The sequence below is a fragment of the Eublepharis macularius genome, chromosome 19 (genome assembly GCF_028583425.1).
Source record: "Eublepharis macularius isolate TG4126 chromosome 19, MPM_Emac_v1.0, whole genome shotgun sequence".
Classification (NCBI taxonomy): domain Eukaryota; kingdom Metazoa; phylum Chordata; class Lepidosauria; order Squamata; family Eublepharidae; genus Eublepharis; species Eublepharis macularius.
Window position 1 is genome coordinate 13933158 of NC_072808.1, and position 23176 is coordinate 13956333.

A 23176-nucleotide genomic window follows, 5' to 3' on the forward strand; every position below is an offset into this window, starting at 1 on the left:
ATAAGATCATATCTTTAATGTATGGGGTTTTAACCCCTATGCTCAATCCCCTGATCTATAGCTTGAGAAACAGGGATGTGAAGGGGGCTTTCTGGAAAGTATTTGGACAGAAAAGGTCAGATTAGAGAATTTGGAAGGGAGGAAAGGGTCTGGAAGATCACAATACACTCAAGTTTTTGGGGGTTACTTCTTTTGCACATTTATACCCTGAAAATTTGTACACTAAAAACTGTGATGATTTTCATTGTGACCTTTTTTGGCAATGTGTAATGGGAAGCCCCCTCCAGCATTGATTTCTTGCTGCATCGAAACCTGGAAGAAACTTTGATCATGGGTTGGAATTCCAACTGTTTTCTAGGTAGTGGCAGTTTCAACCCAGGAACCTCAAAGCAATGATCTGAGAAAGACCTTTTTTATTTGAGAACTGGAGGAAGCTCAGAATTAAGAGTAGTTCACAAAGGGGACAGAACTACCCAGAAAGATGCACAAAGGGACACACATATACAAAAGTTCAGAGGTGTGAGTTCACAGCCTAAGAAACTGAAGGGCAATACACATTTTCAGCATGCATTAAATACCTTTACAAACAAATGAACTCTTATGCAAGGGCTTTGATAAATCACATGGTTACTTTGTTTTGACCTCAGATCAGAACTGCAAACTTACTTGCTTATTTAACTGCACTATAAGTTTGATTAGAGACTCTGTGGGCCAAGCTACAAGTGACGAATGACACTTGAACGGCAAGTGGATCGAGTGGAGGGCAAGTGTCATTCGTCACTTGTAGCTTGGCCCTGTGTCTCCAGTTTTAGGACTGAAGATGAAATTTGCAATCTTTGGTGTTGCATGTGTCAAGCATTTTAAAGGACAAATGCTGCAGTATAATAAACTGGCCACATCACCTACATATTGATTTACTTTGTTCATTCTCCACATTTATTTCTCAATGGGGATTCCAGGGGTCTTACATCATTCTCCTCCCCTCCATTTTATCCTCTGGGAGGGTTGGACTGACCCAAGGTCACCCAGAAAGCTTCCATGCTAGAGACCAGATTCAAAGCTGGGTTTCCCAGATCCTACTCTCATACTCTAAGAGCTACAGCATGCCGCCTCTCTATAACTACCCTTGTCAAACTTAAGTCAACCAGATCCTAGTCTTAAATGCTAATCACTAAACCACTCTGGCTTTTTGATGGGGCTGCTGTTGAACAGTACCAAGGAGCCAGTCCATGGTGACTCATTCAAGTCACATGGTATTAAGTTGCTGGCGGTCACACTAGCACGCCTGAAACCAGCCTCAAAGGCCTCGAAAAGAGCTGTGCCCCTCACTCTGCCTTTTACTAATCCAAACCAATGCTAAAAAGCTGGAGATATTGTTTTCGTTGCCTAGCAACATCCACAATGGCCTTTGAGAGGGCATTCATTTCTTAAGGGTATAGGCGCCGGGTCTATTACATTGGGAGTGTTAAATACGCAATCTTTTTTTCTTCTTTTAAAATTTCAGATATTTCTGCAAACCTGGGGCTTTGTCAGGCTTGTAGAAAGAACTGCCTTGCCTGATCATGGTCCCACTGTCTGGATTTAAGTATCTACAGATTTGGCTACAGTGAGAATTCGATAATATTGATAATGATGACTGAGGCCACCTATATGGATCACAGGGGGAACTACAATATCTACCAAACTGTTCATTGCTCCCTTATTCCCTATAGAATCCTCAAGGTTTAAAACAATGAAATAGTCATTAAATCTTTGAATCTAAAGTGTTTATTGGAAGCAATTTCCCAGGAGTTCAGTTTACAACTTCTGTGTCATATTCCGGGAGGACCACTAGCATTGCAGAGTATAGAACAGCAAGGACCTGGTAGCTGCAAAAACACTGACTATGGTCTCTCTGAATAGGTAGAGCTGTTCTCTCAACAGTACAGAACAGATCTGCAAATATGTTCCACATAAGCATCTTTTCCGAGAGCTTCTTAGAAAAGCTAATTCAACGTTTCAGCATTTTCTTCAGTCTCTTCCTTGGACTGATCTAGGTAAGCTAACCCCCATTACCAAGCGAGAGAGAGTGTGGATATGTGCTGTACATCCTTGGAGGCATACCTCTTGGCATTTACCCGGTATTTATCTGGTGCTCAGAGTCCAGGAGACAATTAGAGGGCATTTATTTGGCCAAACTTGTGCCAGATAAATGGGTCTTTCCGTGTCTGGGAGTGGGCGTGGGAGCAAGGAAACCCACCCAGCTGCTACCCCCTTCTTTGTCAGCCCCACTCCTTCCTTCTCAAATGGCCTGGCACACGGGCCTTTTTGCCTGATTGCCATTGATAGACTAGATAAATATTTCACTCTGATATTTAACCAGAGAAGGACGAGGGAGACCATAAGTAGTGATCACAGCAACAATTCAGGGGGGGGGGGGGTGCTCAAAGTCTAAGGATGTATTGCCCAGCACCTGGGACAGGTGATAAGGAACAGAACTTAGGGCCAAGCTACACATGACGAATGACACTTGAACGGCAAGTGGATTGAGTGGAGGGCAAGTGAACAGGGAGAAATACACTTGCTGTTCAAGTGTCATTCGTCACGTGTAGCTTGGCCCTTATAGTGGGTGAAAGGGGTCAGGGTGTTGATGAGGGAAAAGTCTGAGCTAGAAGGATAAGAAGGCATGGCATTGCTTGGTGCAGATATTCTCTGACCCACAGCACTGCTATGGTGCTGAGCTTTGAACACGGATGAGTTTGCAGATCAGTACATGAACAAAACCGCAACTGAGGGCCAAGCTACACATGACGAATGACACTTGAATGGCAAGTGTATTTCTCCCTGTTCACTTGCCCTCCACTCAATCCACTTGCCGTTCAAATGTCATTCGTCATGTGTAGCTTGGCCCTGAGTTAAGGAATAAAGCCACAAAATATTGTCATTGTGTCTTTGTTCCTGGATTCACTTAGGGCCAAGCTACACATGACAAATGACACTTGAACGGCAAGTGTATTTCTCCCTGTTCACTTGCCCTCCACTCAATCCACATGCCGTTCAAGTATCATTTGTCATGTGTAGCTTGGCCCGTAGTTCTTTCCCCCTCATCCTCTTCTTGGGTCCTCCTACAAAAATAGTATAGCACAGTTAACTAGTTAAAGTGTCACACAACTCTTGACTGCAGCACAGTCAATATGGAATATGTTTTTGTTCATCATTTGTTCCAAGGCAAATTCAAATTCCAGGTTTCATATCAGTTATACACTATTTTTCTTTAAAGGGCGAATGAATCTCTTAAGAAGTGCAGAAGACAATTGTTAAAATTATTTCACATTCTTGGAAAGGTGTGTGTGGGAAGGAAATAGGGAGGGAGAGATTATAGAGGTTTGTTAATTCTTTACAGGTAGCTCTTTAAAGGGAGCACTTTTCAGTGAACTAGAAGCAGAAAATAAATAAAAATTAAGTTTCCCAAATGTTTCTAGGTTTTCCTAGTTTCTGTGTGTGTTACGTGCTGTCAAGTCGCCTCCGATCTATGGTGACCCTGTGTATGATAACGAAAGACCTCCCAAATGTCCTATCATTAACAGACTTGCCCAGATCTTGCAAACTGGAGGATGTGGCTTATTTCATTGAGTCAAGCCATCTTGTTTTAGATCTTCCCCTTTTCCTACTGCCACTTTTCTAAGCATTATTGACTTTTCCAGAGAGTCTTCTCTTCTCATGATGTGACCAAAGTATGACAGACTCATTTTTGACATTTTAGCTTTTAGGGAATATTCAGGCTTGATTTGATCTAATACACACTTATTTGTCTTTTTGGCCATCCATGATATCTGCAAAACTCTCCTCCAGTACTACATTTCAAATGAATCAATCTTCTTCCTGTCAGCTTTCTTCACTGTCCAACTTTTGCATACATACATGGTAATAGAAAATATAGTTTGGATTAACTTGATCTTTGCCCCATTGAAACAGCTTAATTTTTAAGGATCTTTTCTAGTTCCCTCACAGCTGCTCATCTAAGTTTCGATCTTCTTCTGAATTCTTCATTGCAGTCTCCCTTTTGGTTGATGATTCAGCTAAGGAATAGAAAATCTTGAACTATTGCAATTTCCTCATTGTCAACTTTAAAATTATGTAATTCCTCAGTAGTCATTACTTTTGTCTTCTTGATGTTCAGTTGTAATGTTTTGGCACTTTCTCCTTTAACCTTCATCAGTAGTTGTTTCAAGTCTTCACTATTTTCTGCCAGTAATGTGGTGTCATTTGCATATTTCAAATTGTTAATGTTCCTTCCACCAATTTTCACTCCACCTTCATCTAGATCTAATCATGCTTTCCTTATGATAAACACTGCATAGAGGTCAAGAGTCTAAACTAGAGATGGGCACAAACCGGGGGGGGGGGGGGGAAATGAACCAGGCAGTTTGTGGTTTGTCGTGTTTCATGAACCATGAAATTTCACGAACTTGCCCTGGTTCATGAACCAGTTCATCTGGTTCGTGAAAACATCACTTCCAGGTCAGCAAATGCCACTTCTGGGTCAGCAGAAGGTCTGCAGAAAGTGCATCCCCCCCGTTGCCAAGGAAATTGATTGATCAGCACCAGGCTGTCTGTAGTGACGAACCGAAAAATGAACCAAACGAGCTGGCCTAAAGTTCACGGCAGTTTGTCAGAAATGGGCTCTGACGAATTGGCTCGGTTCATGCTGAACTTTGGTTTGTATTTCAGTTTGTGCCCGTCTCTAGTCTAAACTCCTGGAAGAGTCACTCAAAGTGGAATGGACAAAACTGAGACAATTTTTTCCTAGTATTATATTTTATCAAGATATTAGTCCATGAATTCAGTATCAAGGTCATTTTCAAATGTCTGATTTATTTTAATGCAGCATTACACTGAAATAAGTCTGTATGGAATTAATTAAATCCTCAATTTAAATACAGAACAAATGTAAAACATATTATGTTTATTAAAGCTTACTCTATTGTCATGCAACAATTGAGAATCTAGTTAGCAGACCGCTGAGTCCAACAACATTGATAACTTTAAAAATTAAGATGCACTTAAGCCTCATTGACTTCAGTGGGGCTTACGGTGCACTGGAATGTAGGAAGCCTATAGATTCCCAAAGACTAAAACTCACAAAAGTACTGCAAGATTTTATGGATTTGCAAAAGTCTGCCAGTGCCACTTCTAAACCTTCTTCTTCTTCTTCTTTTATTTTTTGCAGAAGAGAAAAGGCAGAGGATGTCATGGGTGCTCCAAATGAGACTACTGTGACTGAATTCATCTTGATTGGGTTATCCGAATACCCCAAAGCTCAGGCTGTGTTCTTCAGTTTGTTATTGATGACATACCTCATCAGCTTTCTTGGCAATGGCCTCATCGTCATATTGATTATTGCCGATCCCCACCTTCATACACCCATGTATTTCTTCCTTTGCGTCCTCTCCTCTGTAGACTTTATGATCTCCAACAATACATTTCCTGAGATCATGGTCAACTGTTTCTTTTACAGGCCCACCATCTCCTTCTACAGATGTTTGGTTCAGATGTATGTTGGTCTTTTACTCTTTGTGACAGAATGTTTCCTGCTCGCCATCATGGCGTATGACCGCTTTGCAGCTATCTGCCAGCCCCTCCACTATTTCCAGATCATGAGCTGGAAGTTTTGCATCACTTTAGTGGCTGCATCTGTAAGCCTTTCTTCACTGACAACCCTGATCCATGCAATGTTGCGTCCTACTGACTTATGTGGACGACACACCATTAACCATTTTGTATGTGAACTACAATCTTTCCTCAAACTGGCCTGTTCTGACACTCGTTCTACTGAGCTTTTCATGAACGTTTCCAGTCTCTTTGTTGTAATGCTTCCGTTTTGCTTCATTGTTGTTACATATGTGCGCATCAGTTTAGCTGTACTGCGCATTAGCACAACAAAGGGTCGGAAGAAAGCCTTCTCCACCTGTAGTTCTCACCTTGCTGTGGTCAGTGTCTTTTATGGAACCATCATAATTATGTACGTGATGCCCCACCCCAAATCTTCTTCCGATCAAGATAAGATTGTATCTTTAATGTACGGGGTTTTAACTCCGATGCTCAATCCTGTGATTTATACCTTGAGAAACAGGGATGTGAAAGGAGCTTTCTGGAGCGTGTTTGGAAGGAAAATAACAGAGTAAAGATTAGTGCATTACACTCCACTCCTTCTTGTGGTAAGTTTTTCGTACATGAATAGTATTTTCCTGCTGAATGCTCATCAAATGCAGTGGTCAACATATCACGGTTCTGCAATGCCCTGCCAGCTCTAATTTATTGCTTCCTACCAACATGATCAAATATTTATCACTTGTTGAGATTCCAGCTTTTTCCTAAACATATTTAGCAGAATAGGTGGGAAATTATTTCAATAAATTACAGTCAGGAAGGATCCTAGGACAAAAATATTGGTGTACTTTTTGTGAATCTTTTCCCTAATCTTTTTTGATGGAGCCATTATATGGGACAAAATCAGTGGGATTTATATCAGTATATTAGAGTCAGGGTCCTGGCACAGAAAGATTAGTGTATACACAAGTCAACTTTAACTAACATTGGCCTAGAAAGGAGCCCCGTGGTGCAGAGTGGTAAGCTGCAGTACTGCAGCCCAAGCTCTGCTCATCATGACCTAAGTTTGATCCTGGCGGAAGCCAAGTTCAGGTAGCCGGCTCAAGGTTGAATCAGCCTTCCATCCTTCCAAGGTCAGTAAAATGAGTACCCAGTTTCCTGGGGGTAAAGTGTAGATGACTGGGGAAGGCAATGGCAAACCACCCCATAACAAACAGTTTGCCAAGAAAACATTGTGATGCGACGTCCCCCCATGGGTCAGTAATGACTCGGTACTTGCACAGGAGATTACCTTTACCTAAGGATGGAGGACAAAAATTGGCTTTTCGATACTTCTAGGTTCTAACTAGAATTCTCAAATTATAAACAATGTCTATTTATTTTTATTTTATGTTTTTTGCCTGGTTTGCTTTGCATCATACTGGGTTGATTGAGGACACCATTTGGTTGCGCAGATGCATGCTGCTGAATCATTGGAAAAAAACCCATATTTTCATCCTGTGCATTAGTAGAGATTGCACTTTGCCCACATATTCGGAAAGAAGAGACGGACACAAGGCTTGGGTGAAACAGGGCCTTTTATTGACCAATTCAATATGAACACTTGAACTAAAACTTAACTAACGGCAAGGGTGAAACTAGCGGTACAGTTCGAGCAAGGGGGTCACTGTGACCAGCTCCTCGTACTGCATGGGCGAGCACCCCCTGCCCTAGGCGCAAGCCATCCACTGCATGGCTATAACCCAGCCGACCAGGCTAATGGTTCCCCCCTTTAAAGCGCCATACACCCCAGCCGTAAGGCCCGAGGTAATGCCTTTTCCGGGGGGTCCCAAGGGCAGTCTGCCCTCTCAGCTGGCAACCGTAAGGCCCGCCAGCCGATCCGAGACAGACCCCCATTCCCCACCAATGGGGATGTGCCACCGGGTGCTCACCAGCCCGCTCTACCTACCCCAGCTAACCTGCCAAAACAGAACCAACCTAAACCAGGCAGTACAAGGTAGGCGAAAAACACCCCCCACAAACTGCCAATCCAGTGAGGGGTGAAAAAATTCCTACCTGGCCCCAAAACGGCGACCGGCTATACCTGTACTGCCAATCCAAGGGTGAGGAGGGCGGGACGAGTCAGCCCGCAACTGCACGGAGGGGGAAGGCGGGCAGAGCCAATAACGGCTCTAAAGCCCCGCCCACATCAGGCACCCGGATGCCCGGGAAAGCCAGCCGCTCTCCCTCCGTGCATGCGGGCAAAGTCAGGCACCCGGGTAAGCGCGCGCACGCGCACGCACCGGGAGTGCCTATTTGCCCACATATTCGGAAAGAAGAGACGGACACAAGGCTTGGGTGAAACAGGGCCTTTTATTGACCAATTCAATATGAACACTTGAACTAAAACTTAACTAACGGCAAGGGTGAAACTAGCGGTACAGTTCGAGCAAGGGGGTCACTGTGACCAGCTCCTCGTACTGCATGGGCGAGCACCCCCTGCCCTAGGCGCAAGCCATCCACTGCATGGCTATAACCCAGCCGACCAGGCTAATGGTTCCCCCCTTTAAAGCGCCATACACCCCAGCCGTAAGGCCCGAGGTAATGCCTTTTCCGGGGGGTCCCAAGGGCAGTCTGCCCTCTCAGCTGGCAACCGTAAGGCCCGCCAGCCGATCCGAGACAGACCCCCATTCCCCACCAATGGGGATGTGCCACCGGGTGCTCACCAGCCCGCTCTACCTACCCCAGCTAACCTGCCACCGTTAGGGCCAAGCCTCTGCTTAGGCCCTAACGCCCCACATCTCTTGCAGGGCCAACCACAACCCTTGCCGCAAATCCGTAAGGAATATCTCATTACCTTTAAAGGACAGGTGCACACCGTCCCCCCGAAAGAGGTCAGCGTACGTGTCCCTAATTTGAGGATGGGGCAAATAAACCCCTAGGCCCTCACCCAAAGCCTTAAATATGGCCTTATTGGCCTTACGCCTAGTCCTCTCAACAGCATCGTGGTCCAAAGCCTCCCTCCATACCCGCCGGGGGAGGATGGCTGACCACATAATGAGGACGCCAGGCCACCGGCTCAAAATAAACCGAAGGTCCGCTTGCACCTGCAGCGTAAGAGCCTTACCTTTGACCCAGCCTAAGTCATTACCCCCTAAATGTATAATTAAAAAATTAGGCGGAGGGGCAGACCTTCCCTCAAACAGGAGAGGCAACAGGCCCGGCCAACGTAGGCCCCGTCGGCCCTGCCACTCGATCTGGGCCCAACGGCTGAGGCCAAGCTGGGATCCGAAGTGGGTCCTCTTGGCCTGATGGGCGGCCCAGAAGACCATGCTGTGCCCGCAGATGAGGATCCGACACCTCCCACGGCGAACCACAGCACCTAAAAGAAATAACAGTCAAACACAGGTCACCTCGGGGCAGGCAGAGGGCGGACATACCCCCGGTAAGCCGCCGAACGCCACCGCCCCACTCTGCAAATAGCCGCATCATTGTAACCCATAGCAGCTGCAGTAGAAGCCGCCCCAATTCTGAAAGAATGGGTACCGAACTTGAAGCCCTCTAGGCCCAACTTAGCCAAGGCCCGCCCAGTGACAGACCAGAACTGATACCTGGTAAGAGGCGACTGATCGCGGTGGCGAAAGAGAAGACCCTCGCCCTCGCCCCTTTCCTTAAGATACGCCCGCAAACCCTTAACCGGGCACAACTCGGCATCAGCGCAAGAGCCCAACCAAATGGTCGACCCTTTACGATGCTGGTCAGTCTTGGATGACCGGATCCTTAAGGAGACTTTCTCTCCTACGAACCGCACATCTTGAACCAGCAGCGCCCGCTGAGAGAGGTCCAAGCGAGACTGAGCCACCAACTCACCGACCCTAAGAGCCCCAAAGAAGGCCGTAAGCGCCGCAGCATGGAAGAGCGCCGCTTCATAGCCCGATAGGCAAACCGACTGCCAGGCGCCCCCCAAGCCCTTCAGTATGGCTGGTGAAATCGGTTGCCTGGCATCCTGCCGCGCACCAGACTCACGGGACCAGCCCTCAAGCATCTTACGAATCCTGAAGTCGCCGGTCATATCCGGAACGCCCCTAGCCTTACTAATAAAGGCAAGGGCAGCCAGGAGCCCCCGAATGGACTTAACAGATAGGCCGCCAGCCTTCCGTGCAACACAGAATTGCATAAGGTGCTCAGCCGGAATGGGCCAGCTCTGCTCCAAACCAGCCTCGATACGAAAGCTCATGAACTGACGCGCAGCGCGATCATATGCTCTTCTCGTGCTGGGTGCGATGGCTAGACGGATGGCTCTGTGCACTTCTTCCCTCCAAGACTCCACAACTCCACAGGCATCAGAGATGGCAAGGGATCCGCGCCGGGTGCAAGCAGGCGAAAGCGCTCCATCTGCTGGCGAGACAGAGCGTCCGCCACCCCGTTGTCAATACCAGGGACGTGCCTAGCCCTGAACAAAATGTTCAGGCGAAGGCAGCGGAGCGTGAATGGCCTGACCAACCCCATGACCCTGGGAGACCTGGCAGAAAGGGAATTAATCACGTGCACCACTGCCATGTTGTCACACCAAAAGTGGACAACATGGTTGGCAAGCTCATCTCCCCACAACCAAAGCGCAACTAGGATTGGAAAAAATTCCAAAAACGTTAGATCCCTAGTGACTCCCATAGCGTGCCAGACAGCTGGCCAAGGCTCAGCGCACCAGTGTCCCCTAAAAAAGACACCGAAGCCCCAAGCCCCGGAAGCGTCGGAAGCCACACGCAATTCGGCTTCCAGTAACAATTCTTCCCGCCATAAAGTCACTCCATTGAATGAGGCAAGAAAATCCTCCCACACTCGAAGGTCCTCCCTAACACCTATAGACAACCTGACCTTATGATGAGGCAAACGCAATCCCACCATGACCTCGCACAGGCGTCGCAAAAAGGCGCGCCCAGGTGCCACAGCTTTACAAGCGAAATTCAGGTGACCCACAAGCTGTTGTAGCTCACGAAGCGTCACCTTGTGTTTGCTGCGCATGGCAAACAGTCGCTCACGTAAATCGGCCACTTTGGCTGCTGGGAGGCGAAAGGTCTGCGCCACCGTGTCGATCTCAATCCCTAGGTAAGTCAACACCTGCGTGGGCCCCTCGGTCTTCTCGTGCGCCAGCGGAACACCCAGTTCATCCGCCAACGCCATAAAACCCGCCAATAAACGGGCACATTGACCAGACCCCCGGGGCCCACAAAATATAAAATCATCAAGGTAGTGGGCGGAGTCACGGCTTCGCAGCCTCTGACGCAAGGCCCACTCCAAAAAGGAACTAAACTTCTCAAAGGCCGAACAGGACACAGAGCACCCCATTGGGAGCGCCCTGTCCATGTAAAATTGGCCCTCGAAGGAGAACCCCAACAACTCAAAGTCCTCCGGGTGCACAGGGAGGAGGCGAAATGCTGACTTTATGTCACATTTCGCCATTTCCGCACCCCAGCCATTCTTCTTAACCATACTAACTGCCTCATCGAATGACGTATACCGGACGGAACACAAATGTTCCGGAATGGCGTCATTAACTGAACCTCCCTTGGGAAAAGACAAGTGATGTATCAGCCGATACTCACCAGCTGCTTTCTTGGGCACAACTCCCAGTGGGGAAACCCTCAAATTGGGCACCGGAGGGGCGGCAAATGGGCCCAAGACACGCCCGTCCCTGCACTCCTTATCTATCTTACGCCTAACTACGTCCTCCAAACCCTTAACTGAACGTAAATTCTGAGACATGAAAGGGGCCCGCGGGCCCTGAAACGGAATTCTAAAACCATAAGTGAAACCGTCTAACAAGAACCGTGCTGAAACTCGGTCAGGATAATGCCGCAAAGTGTCAGCCAGAACCTTCAGTTTTATGGGAGAGGGACCCTTTATCAGCAGCAACTTGTCCGGCGCCGCCACCTGGGCGCCTGTACCCGCCACCCCGCGGCTTGGGGCGGGGGCAGGCCGGAAATGAATGGGGGCCCTTGCATCGTGGGCATTCGTGCTTAAACCCGCACCCCTTTCTAGAACACACGCCCTGATAGGCAAAGTCCCAACAAAGCAGCCGTGGCTGAACCGACTGCCCCGCTGAGGCGCGGGTACCAGATGTGGAGGCAGGCCTATGCAACAAATGCCCACTATCAGCTCTATCACCCAAATTGGGCTTGGCCGGGGCCATCAACTGGAGCCAAAGCTGCTGATGTATGCGATCCCACGGCAAGGTAGGGTCAGAGGCTGCACGCATACGGAACTCTTCGTCGTACTGCATCCAAGCAGCACCAACGAAATCCGTATATCCCCTGTATATAATGTCAATATATTGAAACAGGGGGGCAGCCCTGTGAGGCTGCGCACGGGCAAGAACACCAGCGTAGATCAACATACCCGGCAGCCAATTGGACCAAGATCGGTCCACCTTACGCCTCTTCATTCTTTCCTTATCGCGCTCATCCATGTCCTCCTTATCCTTCTTTTCCATTTCCCGGAAAAGAAGAGTAAAGACGTCGACGAACTCACCACGCAGTATCTTGTCCCTGGTGGCAGGGGTCAGGTGGTCTCCCAATGGGAGGGCCGCGTCCCCAAATGGCATGGCCCGGTAGGGCAACGACCCCAAAGGGGTGGGCTGATAATAAAGACCCCCTGGATAGGGAGGCCATAGGGCCGCCGGTTGCCCAAACGGTTGTAAGCCACTCCCCACAGCGGCAGAAGAAGCAGGCGCTGAGGGTACGGAAACAGGCGGAACAGGGGCTGGACCAAGGCCCCCCAGCCCCTGTTGAGCCGGGACAGGCGCGTGACCCCAAGGCTGCCATGGCCCAACACCAACAGGTTGTAGCTGCCCAGGAATCCCTGGCCAAGCCGGATGACTGGAATAAGAAGAATGTGGCAACTGAGATCCCCAGCTGGTGGGACCACATGAAGTCCCTATAGGCCCCCAAGGCCATGTCTGAGATGTCTGTGGCAAAGCGGACTTACCCTCAGGCTCCACCTGTTCCACGGCCACCGCTACTTGAGGCACCTCTGACACCTCGGCTGTGTCATCCTCGGCCCGTGCCGAAGTTCCAGCTCTGTCCAGGTCCTCCTGAAGCGCATCTGCACCGCTCATCTCACCACCTGTAGAACTTTCCAGAACAGAAAGACGCGTGAGGACGTCACGCTGAAAGGTGGCCCGGGAAACCTTCTTAGAAGCCCTACCGGCCCTATTGGGTACTACCTGACCGGGAGAAACCCCCTTTGCCCGTTCCAGTAAGGCTAACTTGGCCAAAATCTCCTGTCGGAGCGACCCTGGATCCTCATCATCTGAGGATGACGCAGGGAGCGGCCCACTCACTCTGGGGCGCTTAGCAGGCTGCTTGCCTTTGCTGTTGCCTACTCCTTTTTTAGGAGGCATGATGACAACACACCTGGCAGTAGGCCCCCGCCAAGTACCAATTATACCAGGGCCAGAAATACAAATCGTGCCCTAAGGTCACGACCGAAAAGACTCCCAGAAAACGCGATTAGAATCGCAGATGTGAGCCCCTTCCTAACCCAGTCTCTCTCCACACTCTCACCCCCTCTCCTTGTCCCTTTCCCTCTCCCTATTACTTATTCAATGGTTTTTCTTTCTTTCTTTTTTTTTTTTTTTTAAAGAGAGAGGCAAAACAGACAAAGGCCACCCTACAGCCACCAGAGAAAACAAAAAAAAAGGGGGGGGGGTATGGCAAGAGGGAGGGTGCCACAAGCCCGGCAGAGGGCAGCCACCCTATGTGGCGAAGCGCCGCCGCGCGGCTGCAGCGGCCGAGCAAGATGGGCGGCGGGACCGGCCCTTCCCTGATGAACCCCAAAGGCAAGCCCGAATGAGAAACGGCGACGGAACGCCGAAGGTACAAAGAACAGAACTGGGTGAGGGGGGGGGCGCACACCGCCCAGCCGCCTTCAACCCGCCCAGAACCCAGTGCCCAGAAGGAAAAAAGGGGGGGAAGGGGGAGGGGGCGAAGCGACGAACGCCAAGCTGGAAGCCCGAATTCGCGGCCGCCCGCCGTCTCCAGACCCGGGAGGGCAAACTGCCCTGAAGCCTCGACGGCCCGAGAGCGTCTAGGCGTGCGGCCTAAGCGCCAGCAGCGGATACGGCCGCACGTCCTCTCCCTCCACGAGCCAGCCCGCAACTGCACGGAGGGGGAAGGCGGGCAGAGCCAATAACGGCTCTAAAGCCCCGCCCACATCAGGCACCCGGATGCCCGGGAAAGCCAGCCGCTCTCCCTCCGTGCATGCGGGCAAAGTCAGGCACCCGGGTAAGCGCGCGCACGCGCACGCACCGGGAGTGCCTATTTGTTTGCATCCCTTCTCCTAAAAGCAAATCAATGGAAGATACTAGGCCAGTGCAGACAAATGTTTAGGGAATAAGACTGCTCTACATGCCAGGTGCTTCTGTCTGAGCTTCAGGCCTTTCAGATGTTTATATTTTCGAATCGAATACCTTTATTGGCATAACAGGACATACATATGCACAGTCAGCAAGGAGACAAAAAAAAAACCCTTGCCCCATCACTTAAACCATTCTTCTCTTCGATGCAATGTCATGTGAACAGTGAATCCCATTCATTAATTCATTTGTTTGTTCTTATGTTCGTTCCGTTTCGTTTATTACAATCAAAGTTCAGCAACATTAAACATACATTAAACATACATTAATAGAGCAATTTTTTACAGGTATGTACAATATATAGTAGTATAATATATATATTGATCATTCCTGTAATTCTTTTGCTGGTCTAGGACCGTAATCATAAATTTGATTTGATATATATATATATAAAAGACAGGAAATATAATTTACTAAATTCACTTTGTACCTCTGTAGACTTTGGCAGCTGCAGAGAAGCTTGTGTGTCACAACTCTGTCCATGATTCCAGGATCAAGGTCAGCTAGAAGAAAGGAGGGATACCATTCCTCTGATCTTCCTGGAATGTTTTGGAGAATGGGCTGGATAAAAGTACTTCTTGGAGACAACAATCCACCAATCAATTTATATTTTATCAGCCTCCTATCTTCAGCTGTATTTCTTATTTATTTACTTCCTTTTTACCTCACCTTTATCCACAATGGGGACCCAAAGTAGCTTCCCTTGTTCTCCTATCCTCCATTTTATGTTCAAAACAACCCTGTGAGGTAGGTTAGCCTAAGAATGTGTAATTGGCTCAAGGTCACCCAGAGAGCTTCCTTGGCACAGTGGTGATTCAAAACTCGGTCAAGCAGAGCCTAGTACGAAACATTAACCACTAAATCACCCTGGCTTTTGTGGTGTGGCTGCTCTTGAACAGTACCAAGCAGCCAGTTCTGGGTGACTCATTCAAGTCATGTGGTATCGAGTTGCCTGGTGGTTGTTGTCAAGCCTGAGTCCTTGGGGAAAGCCCAGCCCCTCCCTTTGCCTTTTACTGACTCAAACAAAATGTTATCTGGTCTGTTAACTTACAGTTTCATGGGATCCTTTATCCTTTAATCCAAAAGATGCAAAATGCCATGTGAAAGGAAGCAAGGACAATCCAAATACCGTTGAAAAATTTTATTTCAGCAATGCCACAATGAGGATTTTAAGGTATCAAGCTTTATTCCTCCAGTGCAACTTCTTATCCCTGATTCAACCCAAGAGGATAAATTCTCCAGAAACACCAAGAAATCCTAACACATCATACCTTGATACTTTACATCAAAGCAAACTATAATACCAGATTACAATAATTTCATTAGTCCTATGGTTGCCAGGTCCCCTTATCCTTCCAGCAAGGGGAGGGGCAGGGATCTGGCACTTACTTTGGTGTAATGTTGGCCCCCGATTTGAGCCCCTGTGAATCATGGGAACATGCCTGCCACCATACAGGTTGTGCCTGGGGGGAGCATGCATGCTGAGTGCTGGCCTGGGAGGTTTTTTCCCACTGGGCCTGTTCATGGGGCTCCCCCCCCACCGGTCAGGTGAGTGGGGATGGGGGTAGAGAGTAGCAGTGGGGGGATCCTTTGCCCCCACTCTACCTCAAGAGCAACATAACAATGAGTTGGCCATTTCTCATTTAATTGGCAAAGCCAGCTGAGAGATTTTACACCCAAATTCCTTAGACTCATTTTAGAAAAGAAAGTAGAGGACAACCTGTAAAGAGCTGAGAGAGCGTGGGAGAGGCTACAGGCCTTCTTTCCTGACACTCTGGAGCCCTGCTCCTATTTTAATGTCCTTTTCAAGATATTCACCCCTATAGCTTTCTCTAGTCATTCCACAAAATCCATGTCAGAGCTAAGTAGTCATGCAACTAATATTGGACTAGCACTAACTTGCTGGGGAACTCCTAGTAAGGACACATGGACCTTGTCAAGGATGCTTTGCATGGCTGTTCAACATTATTCATGGAGCCTGGCAAAAAAATTATTTCCATACCTATTCACAATTACAGCAAAACATGAAAGATTCTACCCATGTTCTGTTTTGAACGTCAGATCAAATTGCTGGGTTATGTTACCCGGGGGGGGGGGGGAGCAGTTTCCCTGGTACTCAAAAATACTTGGACTTCAACCCTAAAGCAAATCCTGGATAAATTTTTCTGAGACTCTTTCAAAAATCATTAACTTCCCTTCACGCAGACCATGCTGTGAACAAAACAGTTTCTCATAAAAGCTGTGTCCTGATTTTCTTTTGGCAGAGTGCTTAATTCCTGTTAAACTTGTATAGTTATATCATTTAAAATATTTTTTTTAATCCTATTTAAATCTGAATTTTTCTGTCTCTTCATGGCACAAATTGGCCCTGTGCCTGAGCTGTTTTCAGTTTTCCTCTTCCTTGCTGACTTATCGCCATCCCAGGGGTGCAAGCTCTTTGCCCAAGCCCCTAGAGAGACAATCTCTCATCCTGGAATCTTTATCACTAGAACAGGTCACTGGTAGTCAGGTAAATGACAAAATTCTCACCTGAGGCAGGTGTTTTAAAGATGACCTGAAATTCCATACATTAAGATTGTACTGAAAAACCTAAACTTCTATACATATACATTCTCCATTTCCACAAACCTGGGGCGTTTGAAAGGTTTGTAGAAAGAGCTCTCCTGACTGTTCATGGTTCAAGTGTCCAGATTTAAGTATCCACAGGTTTTGCCACATTAAGTTGTAGATATATTGATGATGACGGAGTCCAACTAAATGGATCACAATGGGAACTGCAACGATTATCAAACTGTTCCTTGGTCCCTCATTCCCCATAGAGTTCTTTAAGTTTCAGTCCGATGAAATAGTCATTAATCTTTGAATTTAACATACTTATTTGAAGGCATTCCCCAGGAGATCTGTTTAGAACCTCTGTGTCTTATTCCAGGAAGATCTCTAGTATTGTCGTGTGTGTAGAACAGTAAGTACAAGGTAGCTGCAAAATCATTATCTATAGTCCCCAGGAATAGTCAGAACTAGTCTTCTCGTAGTAGTGAAGAGCAGATCTGTTATATGTTCCACACAGGCAACTTTTCTGAGAGCTTCTCTGAAACACAGCTTCAGCTTTTCACCATTTTCTTCAGCCTATTCCTTGGACTGATCTAAGAGGCTGACATAGTAGTCAGCTTCCATTGAGTCAACCAAAAATCTCTTGGAGTCCTCCTCCTGACTTCCAAGCTATCACTTCTAGGCAGAAACAGTGAGCAGATTTACTATTTCAAGAAATGTATTTTCTGAGGATCACCTTGAACTAGTAAGGTACTCACAGAAAAGGGATAGATTTAAATGACTTCCCTGTCTTTGAAGAGGAAGGCTAGGCTTCTAGTACCAACAGTTCTTTTGCTGACTACTTGCTGTTCTTTGGAATGAAAAATACACATTGAAGAAGAACCGAGTCTTCAGTTTGGACATTATTAGGTAAGCAAAACCCCATTACCAACAGAAATAATGTGTGGATTAATGCTGTACATCCTCGGAGGCATACCTCTTGTTGTTTACTTGGTACTTTGAGTCCAATAAAGTCACAATTCAGTTCATGAATAAAGCCAAACATATGGTCTTTGTGTATTCTTTCCTGGATTCTGGACCAATGCACCTAGTCCTGTCCCCCTTACCCTCTCCTACGGGGACTTGTACAATGATAGTATAACACAAATAACTAGTTAAAGTGTCACAGGACTTTTGGCTGCAGCACAGTAGCATGGCACTGGCTATGAATGTGGAACTCATGTTTTAGTTCATCATTTGTTCAAAGGCAAATTCAAATAGTAAGGGGATCTCAATATTTGCAAATGTTACTTATCAACTAAGTACTGTACTTCTTTTAAGGTGAAAGCAATCTATGAAGAGGTGAAGAAAGCAAACATTAAAATTATTTCACATCCTGGGGAAGGTGTGTATGGGAATTAAATAGAGTTATTTTAGAACGGCAATAATTTCTTTTCAGGTAGCACTTTAAAGGTAGCACTTTTCAGTAAACTGAGAGAATAACATGAAAATCAATAAAAATTAAGGCTCCCAAACTTTTCTGCTTTTGCTGCTGTTATGTTTGACTCAGACACTTGTCCATGAATGCAGTATCAGGGCCATACATTGAAGAAGTACTCGGTGTTCAGTTTGGACATCACTTAGTAAGCAAAACCCCATTACCAACAGAAACAATGTGTGCATAAATACTGTACATCCTTGGAGTCATACCTCTTGGTGCTCAGAGTTCTGATCATAATTTCTATTGTACAATTAGATGACATTTTTGTGGTCTGACTTGTCTGGCTCTCCCTTATTTGTGAGACTTCACTTGAAGCAAGCAACCCACCCAGCTGGCTTCGTCTTCCTCCTCCACCCCATTCCTTCCTTCTCAAATGGGTCTTTCTCACCTGCTTCCCGTTAGTAGAAGTTTAACTTTGGATCTGATCCATTGAAGGACTGTGGAGGCTGTAACTAGTGATGGCAGGAACAGTCCACGTTTGCTCCTGGACTATTTATGTTAAATAAATGCAAATCAGCAAGTCAAAGGAGCCTACAGTACTTGTTCTGGTAGCAAAAACAGAGCTGAATTGGCGCTCTGCCTTTCTGATTGACTAGCAGATGTGATCACACAAAGGGAGCTCCTGTGAAAGCGACGTGCACATGCACTGAGCAAGAGACAACCTGCATGTGAATTGAGGATCACACATAAAATCTTGAACTTTTGTGTCCCAGGTACTTAGTAATGTGTATTTCCACTCTAACTTTTTAAAGTGTCACACAACTCTTGGCTGCAGCAGAGTAGCATGACTATCAAAGTGGAACTCATGTTTTCGTTCAACATCTGTTCAATGGCAAATTCCAATAGTAAAGGAAACTCAATATTTGCAAACATTTCATAGCCAAGTATTGTATTTCTTTTATGGGAGAATGAATCTCTCGAGAGGGCCATGAGACAGAATTTAAAATTATTTCACTGACTTCTGAAGATGTAAGTGTGAAGTAAACACAGAAAGTGTTATTTTAGAAGTGCATTAATTCTTTAATGGTCGTGCCATAAAGGTAGCTCATATCAGTGAATCTGAATGATAACCTGAAAGTAAATAAAAATTAATCCCCCCTTAATGTCACTGGGTTTTGCTACTATCATGTTTTATTGAGACATACGTCCCTGAAGACAGTAACAGAGCCATTTGCAAATGTGTGAGTTATTTTATTACACCTTTAAACTAAAAGAATCCTGTGGGGTATAATTAAAACCTTTATCTAAATAGAGAACAGATAAAAATGTATTATATGTATTATATGTATATTATATGTATTAACTATATTGTATTATATGTATTAAGTAAATATATTATATGTATTCTTGTGGCCACAATTGATTCTCTGGTTTATGTGTCACTGAGGGCCAAGCTACACATGACGAATGACACTTGAACGGCAAGTGGATTGAGTGGAGGGCAAGTGAACAGGGAGAAATACACTTGCCGTTCAAGTGTCATTTGTCACTTGTAGCTTGGCCCTGAGTCTGTTATGTACTGCTTGAGCAGAACAAAGGCTCCTGAGGCCTACAAGGCTATTGGTGTTTGGTGCCGGCATGGCCAATCAGAACTGTTGCCTTATTGTCCAATCGCTGTGCTGCAAAATAGATACTTGCAGGGCTTTTTTTCAGCAGGAACGTGGTGGAACGGAGTTCCGGCACCTCTTAAAAATGGTCACATGGCCGGTGGTCCCGTCCCCTGATCTCCAGACAGAGGGGAGTTTAGATTGCCCTCCGTGCTGCGTGGAGGGCAATCTAAACTCCCCTTTGTCTGGAGATCAGGGGACGGGACCACCGGCCATGTAACCATTTTCACGGAGGGCAATTTAAACTTTAAAAAACTCCCCCCTTGTTCCAGCTGACCCAAAGTGATGTCATTGTGCGCTCTTGAGTTCCACCACCTCTTTTCCCAGAAAAAAGGCCCTGGATAGTTCTATATAGTTCATGCAAGGGAAGGATTCTAGCTGCTTACATTGTATTAGTTGTTGTTAAAAGTAGGTGTGGTTTCTACAAGCCTGAGTTTCTGTCTGTCTGCTTCCAGCTTCTACTAAAGATGTTTATTACAAATAAGAGCTGTTAATCTCAATATATAATAAAGTCCGCCATGCACTCCAACTTATCAACTTTAGTGGGGCTTATTCAAGACTAGATGGAAGATTCCAGAAATCAGAACTAGAAAAGTTCTTCAGCATTTTGTGGATAGGCAAATGCCTGCCAGTGCCACTTCTGAACCATCTCATTCTTTTTTGCCTGCAGAAGAGAAAAGGCAGAGGATGTCATGGGAGCTCCAAATGGGACAATGGTAACTGAATTCATCTTGATTGGGATATCTGAAGACCCCAGAGTAAAGCCTTTGTTCTTCAGTTTGTTGTTGATTACATACCTCATCAGCTTTCTTGGCAATGGCCTCATCGTCATATTGATTATTGCTGATCCCCACCTTCACACGCCCATGTATTTCTTCCTTTGCATCCTCTCCTCTGTAGACTTCATGATCTCCAACAATACACTTCCTGAGACCCTGGTCAACTGTTTGTTTTATAGGCCTACCATCTCTTTCTACAGATGCTTAGTTCAGATGTATGTTGGTGTTTTACTCTATGCAACAGAATGTCTTCTACTCGGCATCATGGCATATGACCGCTTTGCAGCTATCTGCCAGCCACTTCATTATTTCCAGTTAATGAGCTGGAGGTTTTGCATCAGTTTAGTGACTGCATCTTTAGGAGTTTCCTCACTGACAGCCCTAACCAATGTACTGTTGCGTCCTACAGACTTCTGCGGACGACACATCATTAATCATTTTGCATGTGAGCTACAATATTTCCTCAAACTGGCTTGTTCCGACACACGTGCTAGTGAGCTCTTCATGCACGTTTCCAGCATCTTTGTCATATTTCTACCCTTTTGCTTCATTGTTGTTACCTATGTGCGCATCAGCTTAGCTGTACTGCGCATGAGCACAACAAAGGGTCGGAAGAAAGCCTTCTCCACCTGTAGTTCTCACCTTACTGTGGTCAGCGTCTTTTATGGCACAATCATAATCATGTATATGATGCCCCACCCCAAATCTTCTTCCAATCAAGATAAGATTGTATCTTTAATATACGGGTTTTTAACTCCGATGCTCAATCCCGTGATCTACAGCCTGAGAAACAGGGATGTGAAGGGAGCTTTCTGGAGAGTATTTGGAAGGAAAAGGTCAGATTAAAAATTAGCACTATACACTCAACTTCTTATGGTTATTTCTTTTGCACATAAGCACCGTACATACGCTGAAAATTGTAATCTAATGATCAACATGTCCCTATTTGGAAATATGCCATGGGAAGCCCTTTCCAGCCCTGATTTCTTGCCGCATCAAAACACGGATAAAATATTTATCCTGTGTTGAGATTCTAATTATTTTCTACATATTTATTTACTTATTTATTTACATAATTTATACCCTGCCCTTACCCCCCAATGGGGCCTTGAGTCTGTGGGGTAGGTTAGGCTGAGAGGGTGTCACTGGTCAAAAGTCACCAAGAAATCTTTCATGGCAGAATGAGGATTCAAAGCTGAGGGGGGGGGGGGACAAGGGTGCCTACCTTGCCATGCTGATGGCTTGATCATGATCGGACCCTTGCTACTTTTTAAACATCTCCTGTTAGGCCAAAAAATGGAGATCCCCAGGCCCTACCTGAAGTTAGGAAGCCCTAACAAGTGGAAACCACTGGAAGGAGAGGAGACCTGGTATCCCAGGAAGTTTTGGAAAAACATCAACTGCCTCTGAGCATCTACAGAGTGAAATTCTGAAGGTTTGGAGAACCTCCCTTCCTGACCTTTGCTGTTCAATTTTTTCTTTGATCAACATGGAATTGATTTGAAACAGACTCCAAATCCCGGAAAAGAAGAAAAGAAATTGAATGTTGGATAAAGCGGAAGTAAGAGATTTATTCTTAACAGCGTCAGGAGTAGAGAGATTCCTCAGTGAGGAACAAGGCTGTGAAGGGACGTTGGGATGGGTCCCTAAAGTTTCTCTGGTACATATCCGTTTAGAAGAGAGATGACTAGGGGGTATGGCAGAGATTTATAAAATTGTGAATGGGGTAGAAACAGCGTATAGAGAGAAATTCCCTGCCCCCCCTCCCAAAATACTAGATCCAATGAAGTTAATGGGCAGTAGATTCAGGATGGACAAAAGGAAATACTTCTTTACTCAACAAGCGATTAAAAAGGTTTATCAGTGGATGACTAAAGAGAGCTTCCACATTCAGAGGCAGTAGACCTCTGAATACCAGTGCCCGGGTGCAACAGCAGGGAAGGCCTCAGCTTCTAGGCCCTATTGTTGGCCCTCCAGAGTGACTGGTTGGCTCCCCAGGAGATTTTCCTCCATAAACTGGCACAAGGTAAGCCTGAGAATGATAAATTTTTTGGCAAGATGGGGTGGCTGAGTTAAAAAAAAATCTGGGAGCGTTAAAGTATATCAGATGAGGTCTATCATACAAGTATCAGTTTATGAACATTTGCAGTGAGGAACATTGACACCAAACTTACGTTGAATACATTTGGCCCCTCTTGACGGATTGAACTTGGTAAGAGAGAATGTCACACTTTTAGAAAATGGTAACAACAATGAGGGGGAGACTGAAGGTTAAGAAGAGAGACTGAACACAAAGATATAATATTTATTTCCTGAAAACCAATTCATAGCCATAGGATGGCAGTCCCTCTTTTGAATGGTGCAGAAGACGCCTTGTCCAGGAGATCCCGGGGCTTACACTGTTGCAAACATTCTGGCTATACAAATCAGGCGGCATGCTCCAAAAGTGTTTTTAAAAAATCAAGAAGACTGAAAGAAAAAGTTTCCATAACGAACAAAAGTGGATTGTGGGAGACCATGTTAAAAGCTGTCCAAAAAGTGGGTTGCAGTTTTGGCTGGGAATCCCTGGGTTGTACTTTGAGGCAGGCTCGGGAGCAGTTTGGTGAGGATGTGCAGGGCCAGAACTGGGACCGTTGCGTTGGTCTAGCCAATTTCAGCTCCTTCCATCATCCGGATTCTGCTCTTGATTCCCACCCCCCCTGTCCCCAGCCTGCATAAGGCTGAGCAGAGTTATTACTTCCATCATTTCTCTACTGGGAATGGAGCCCGTTATTAGCGA

At 46.2% G+C, this 23176-nt stretch overlaps 2 protein-coding genes across 2 annotated transcripts; both read left to right on the plus strand.

Moving 5' to 3' along the window:
* The first annotated feature begins 5036 nt into the window (after positions 1–5036).
* LOC129346488 (olfactory receptor 13H1-like) lies at positions 5037–6164 on the plus strand. Its single transcript, XM_055003835.1, has one exon. The coding sequence runs from the start codon at positions 5037–5039 to the stop codon at positions 6162–6164; it is 1128 nt and encodes a 375-aa protein (XP_054859810.1).
* A 14167-nt stretch (positions 6165–20331) lies between these two features.
* LOC129346489 (olfactory receptor 13H1-like) lies at positions 20332–21243 on the plus strand. The gene has a single exon (XM_055003836.1). The coding sequence runs from the start codon at positions 20332–20334 to the stop codon at positions 21241–21243; it is 912 nt and encodes a 303-aa protein (XP_054859811.1).
* The last annotated feature ends 1933 nt before the right edge of the window (positions 21244–23176 follow it).